Source organism: Lemur catta, chromosome 1, assembly GCF_020740605.2.
Source record: "Lemur catta isolate mLemCat1 chromosome 1, mLemCat1.pri, whole genome shotgun sequence".
Lineage (NCBI taxonomy): Eukaryota > Metazoa > Chordata > Mammalia > Primates > Lemuridae > Lemur > Lemur catta.
In genome coordinates, this window is record NC_059128.1 from 68,161,075 (window position 1) to 68,167,354 (window position 6,280).

The 6,280-nt window shown below is 35.8% G+C and overlaps 1 protein-coding gene across 1 annotated transcript; it reads left to right on the top strand.

Annotated features, from left to right (window-relative positions):
* The first annotated feature begins 282 nt into the window (after positions 1-282).
* LOC123621617 (olfactory receptor 4M1) lies at positions 283-1,408 on the top strand. The gene has a single exon (XM_045527486.1). It carries the CDS (start codon positions 382-384, stop codon positions 1,321-1,323), a length of 942 nt encoding a protein of 313 aa, XP_045383442.1. The 5' UTR covers positions 283-381; the 3' UTR covers positions 1,324-1,408.
* The last annotated feature ends 4,872 nt before the right edge of the window (positions 1,409-6,280 follow it).

Below are 6,280 nucleotides of genomic sequence, written 5' to 3' on the forward strand. Positions count from 1 at the left end.
CCAGTCTAAAATGTGGCTAAACTCAGAAGTAGCTGCATATGTTGCTTACGAATGTAGATGTTTGGGGGAAGGATTAGTGCATTGCCAAGTTTCATAAAAAATAGGATTTTATGACATTAACAAGCTGAGATTTGGGTTTCAGATATGTGTCATACTTCATATATTTTAATGTTTCTAATTTTTAGGGTCATCACTTACTCTTTTCGTATCTTGGTTTATCACATATAAAATGGGATGATCAAATATATCCATATGCAATCAATAATAGGGAACAGATGACAATTTTGAAAGCAGTGATATAACCCAAGTTAAATGCTACTTGAAATAATTATAACTTCTTTATTTTTCATAGCAATATTATGAAAAAAGTTAATTGAAGAAATGGAACCTGCAAATTATACCATGGTGACAGAATTTATTCTCACTGGTCTATCCCAAACACGGGAGGTGCAACTAGTCCTATTTGTTATATTTTTATCCTTTTATTTGTTCATTCTTCCAGGGAATATCCTTATCATTTGCACCATCAGGCTTGACCCCCATCTGACTTCTCCCATGTATTTCCTGTTGGCTAATCTGGCCTTCCTTGATATTTGGTACTCCTCCATCACAGCCCCTAAAATGCTTGTAGACTTCTTTGTGGAGAGGAAGATAATTTCCTTTGGAGGATGCATTGCACAGCTCTTCTTCCTGCACTTTGTTGGGGCTTCAGAGATGTTCCTGCTCACAGTGATGGCCTTTGACCGCTATGCTGCTATCTGCCGCCCCCTCCACTATGCTACCATCATGAATCGACGTCTCTGCTGTATCCTGGTGGCTCTCTCCTGGACGGGGGGCTTCATTCATTCCATAATACAGGTGGCTCTCATTGTTCGACTTCCCTTCTGTGGCCCCAATGAGTTAGACAGCTACTTCTGTGACATCACACAGGTTGTCCGGATTGCCTGTGCCAACACCTTCCCGGAGGAGTTAGTGATGATCTTTAGCAGTGGTCTGATCTCCGTGGTGTGCTTCATTGCTCTGTTAATGTCCTATGCCTTCCTTCTGGCCATGCTCAAGAAACACTCAGGCTCAGGTGAGAGTACTAACAGGGCCATGTCCACCTGCTATTCTCATATCACCATTGTGGTGCTAATGTTTGGACCATCCATCTACATTTATGCTCGGCCATTTGACTCTTTTTCCCTAGATAAAGTGGTGTCTGTGTTCCATACCGTAATATTCCCTTTACTTAATCCTATCATCTACACATTGCGAAACAAGGAAGTAAAGACAGCCATGAGGAAGTTGGTCAATAGGTATATTTTACGTAAAGAGAAGTGAAAGATAAATGTTATATTTTATAATCCTCTTGAGGATCATTACCCTAAAGTAGGAAGACTTTGAAGTAGTAATAATGCTATGTTCACTTCCTTTCATCTGGGTTTTTAAAATTTCACTATGATTTTCCTCTATTCCTCTTTATAGGAAAAAAAAAACAAAAAACCAAAGGCATTAAGATGAAAATAAATTTACTTGTACCCACCCTGAAATTTCTGGCAGATCATTATCAGAATTTGAAATATAATAATGGTCTGATAAAGCACATTTTCACTAGTTGTTCATTGAATAACTATCCTGGAGAGGCTCTGGCTGAAAGGAGAATGTATTGAGAAATAAAAAAATAAGTAAGACCTAGGAGACATGTTCATTATAAACATGAAGTAAGTGGCCAGCAAATAAATGCTTAGCTTCAAATTAGCAAGTTAAATATTGTTGTCATATTTCAATGTTAGCCCAGTGGGATGGTGCTTGGTAAATCATCTTCCTGGGCCTGGAAAAACAGTTTATTTGTTTGTCCTTTATCTCTTTCTTTTCCCAGAGTTAATGATGGAAACTGAGGATTCATTATACAAGATATTTCAACTAGTATTTCAGGTGGTAGCCATTTAGCAGTATTGGTGACAGAACTCAAGATTTTATCACATTATGGAAACAATTTTTATGAATTCAGAACACAGATTAGTTTGGTTACTACATGAAATTCCTCTCATTCCAGATGAAGCCTCCAACCAAGTAGTGGTTTTTATAGATGCTCTCTCCTTGCATCCTTTAGAGTGAAAGCAGCCATGGGAGGAAAGGTTCTAAATTGACTGCAACAAACAGTAAGGCAAGCTAGTATAGGAGAAGTACTACATTCACATAACCCAATATCCTCAGCAATCAAATACCAATAGCTTTTTAAAAACTATTATCTCTTTTGCCACTTTTGTATGTTTTCTGTATTTGCTAATTCTGCCTCTAATGTTAAACTTAAATTAGTAGGGTGCTGCTTTTGTTAGTACTTAAAGTCAGAGTTCTTTCCCAATGGTCATTTTTTTTAGTGCACATGGAAGGGACCTAGATACATTGATTTCCGTGATCCTCTAATGAATTATCTATTAGAGACTAAATTTCTATTTCCTGACACTAAGAACTCAATTATTCACCATGTTTCAGACTGTAAAAGGTGGATTAGAGCATTTGAGTTCATAGGATATATTTATTTGTTAATACTTAAATTTAAGTTTTCGGTTTCAAAACTAGGGAGTCTTTCCACCAAAGGGCGAGAGCACTTTGTGTGCATTGAGCCTTTTAGTCTTTGATTTGATTTGATGATGGAATATTACTAGACTTTGAGGGAAATAGATTCTTGTCAACATCAGGAATGAATATACATAAATAAATGGCAAAAATAGTCTTGGAGTTACTATTTATCTACAGAGATTCTGTTTATTAATTGAGGAGGTGATTCGTGCCAGTCCTGGTGTACCTCAGGCACACAGGGTGGAATGATGGAACATAATGTTTGGGAAATTGTCCCTGTGAAGACTTTCTTCCATCTCCAATGCTATGTGGCTTCTCTACTAGGAACCCAAAGACACAAATTGAAGTTATGGTTCCTGAATTTTGGGTTGACTTCTCATCACTTGGAAATGAATAAAATAGTAGACTTTTCTAATATTTTGTAACATAGCATAAAAATGTAAAGTACAAAAGATATATATATATAATAAAAATTATGAATTATGTTTCTAGATTTTCTTATATTAACGTATTGTCATTTTTCCATATCAAAACCAGCAAGATTTCTATTCATTTTGTCACTTATTCATCATCTAAATAGGATTAATATTCTTAGGAAAGAGACCACTGACTTGGTACGCTCTTCAAATACCAGTATACTGCTACCACAGAGGATGTTTGTTCAAAATATTGAAGTTAGGTATAAAAAAGAAAAAAGCATAAAAACAGTAGCATGATAACTAATTGCTTACTTAGAAATATTATCTGAAATTAGAAACTAATATTGGTAGAAAAGTGGAAAACTTTTTTCTAACCAGTAAGCAGTAATGTAGCCTGATTCATGGAGAACGTGATTGGAATGAGGACTGGGGCAATTTCACTGGCCCACCCCACCATGGGACATTTGGCGATGCCTGGAGACATTTTTGGTGGTCACAATTAAGGATTGTTCAAATGGGGGAGGGGAGGGGAGGGAGTAAAAATAAACAAACAAACAAAAAAAACAACTAGGGATTGTTATTGGCAGCTTGTATAGTTAAACATCGTACAAGGCACAGGACAGCCCCCCGACTCCCGCCCCACTCCACACACTCACAAATTCTCTGGCTCAATGTGCCAAAGTTGAAGAACTCTGTCAGACTGAGAAATTCTGACACAAATTAAATAATGAGCAGGGATAAGGCGGGCTTGTGTAGGAGAAGGAGACATTAAACAGCCTCATACACAATTTTGTCACCTCCAGTACTACACTCAAAGCAGTATCCTCAGAAGTCAAATATCAAATTTGCCTTGTAACTTCTTTTTCCCACATAATTCTTCTATATTTCTTCTTGGTTACTTCTAATGTCTTTTAATTTATTTGGTCTTTTCTATTTCTACTTCCTTCCAAAACTGATGCTGAGGTTCCATTTTTAAAAGTAGCTGTATCTGGATTGAATGAATTATTTTTAGCCCAACATTGTGATTATACTTTCAATTATATACAGACTTGTGTGAGATGTTAGAACTCACATTGCATCCATCTTGTGTTTCTTTTTTTTTTTTTTTTTGCTAATCTCAACATTAACAAGATGGATTTTACTATTACATCTGGTAAAAAAACAACCTTATCATCTAAGCAAAATTAAAGTTCTCCTGTTTTTTAATTATTGAAATAATATGTGTTCATTAAAAGTTAAAAATGTATGAAAATATAAGGAAAAAAAAACCCAAATACCACTGGCATTCTTTTTCTCAGGGATTTGGGGGTTTCCTTTAACCAGGGTTATAAAGTCTCACCACTCTGCCCTACTGGAGGCAGGCTGATTGCCTATCATGCATTACTCCATAATGTAACCCACTGTCATTAAGTAAGTGGAGGTGGGGGTAGGGCACAAGCTACAAAATTCTTCAGACAGGTAAGCATAGCCCTCAGATTTTATATCCAGTAAAACTGGCATTTATTTAAACAAAAAAAGCTACAGATAGTTTTAAATAGACAACGAAAATCTGAGGATGTTGTTTCCAAGAACTTTTTTGAAAAAATTATCAGAAAACAAACTTTAGTCAACTGTGTGAAGACTAAAAACCTAAGACAAAAGTCTGGTTACTAAACATATGATACAGTAGTCCTCCCTTATTTGCAGAGGATGCATCCCAAGACCCCCAATTGATGCCTGAAACTGCAGGTACCGTGAAACCCTATATATATTTTGTTTTTTCCTATACAAACATACCTATGATAAAGTTAAATTTAGAAATTAGACATAGTAAGAGATAAAAAATAATAGATAATAATAAAATAGAATAACAATAACAATATGCCAGCATCACTACTCTTGCACTATGGAGCAATTATTAAGTAAATAAGGTTTACTTGAACATAAGGACTGTGATACCATGAGAGTTGATATAATAACCCAGATGGCCACTAAGTGACTAACGGGCAGGTAGTGTATACAATGTGGACAAAGGGATGAATCACATCCCTGGCAGGACAGAGCAGGGTAGGTCGAGATTTCATCACACTACTCAGAATGGCATGCAATTTAAAATTTATGAATTGTTTATTCCTGGAATTTTCTATTTTAATATTTTCTGACAGCAGTTGGTCATAAGTAACTGAAACTGCAGAAAGCAAAGCTGTGGATACAGGGGGAATTACTGTATTTAAAATAATATTAAATTTATTAAACTATATTAAACTATACACCTAAGACCAAAACTAATGTGAGGATTCGCATGGCAGAGCCATATGAAGTGCTGTATGCTGCAACAATGCAGAAACCATAGCAGTGCACGCTGTTTCCATCCAGCAGCACATGAGACAGCTTTCCTGGATCTCTCACTAAGAACAAATACACATGTTGGATAAATATCTTTTGAAATATTTTTATAAGCTGGCAAAAATTCCCAAACGTTATAGAATATTGAGAATCTAAAAATCAAATAAAATGGGGAACCCAGAGAAATAGATGAACAGAAATCAGCTTTTACTGTGAAGATATGTGTTTTGTTAAAAGCCCACAAGAGTTGGAGGTGGGGGTAGAGATGAATAGGAGACAGAGCCCAGAACTCACCCAGTGATATGTTCACCCAGTGATACAGTCCAAAACTAGCTGATGTCCCAAAGGATATAGTCTCAGCATAGTGGTGAGATAGTTTTTTTTTTTAAAAGTCCATCACCCAAAAGACACAAAAGAGAAAAAAGGAAAATTAATGAACCACAAGTGGGCTCACACATATTTTTTTATTTTGAATTTCACTACGAGCTGATAATTTCAGTTTCTGGTTCTGGATTTGTAATGCCTCCTGACAGAAGGAAACACCAACATCCTCAGGAGGATCCTGTGTTCATTTCAGGACTCAAAATATTTTACAGATAAACTTTCAGGAAATAACAGCTTACAGTCAGACATCAGTGAGCACACAAAAAAGCAAGACTTCATGAAGGACAACAGACAGAAAGATCAAACCCACAAAAGAGCTGTAGAATATAAATTAAGTAATCTCAGTACATTTGAAGAAATAAAGAAGGGATTGAAAATATCAATAAGGATAAAGATACTATAAAATAAGAAAATCATAAGAAAAACAAGGAGAACTTTGGATTCAGATTAAAAATTCAATAAACGTAATTAATTATAAATCAGACACAACCAGAGAGAGACAGTAACCTAGAATATAGAGCTGAGGAAATGAACTATGCAGGGCAGAGACAAAATGAGTCAGAAAAAAAAGTGAAAGAGATTAAGAG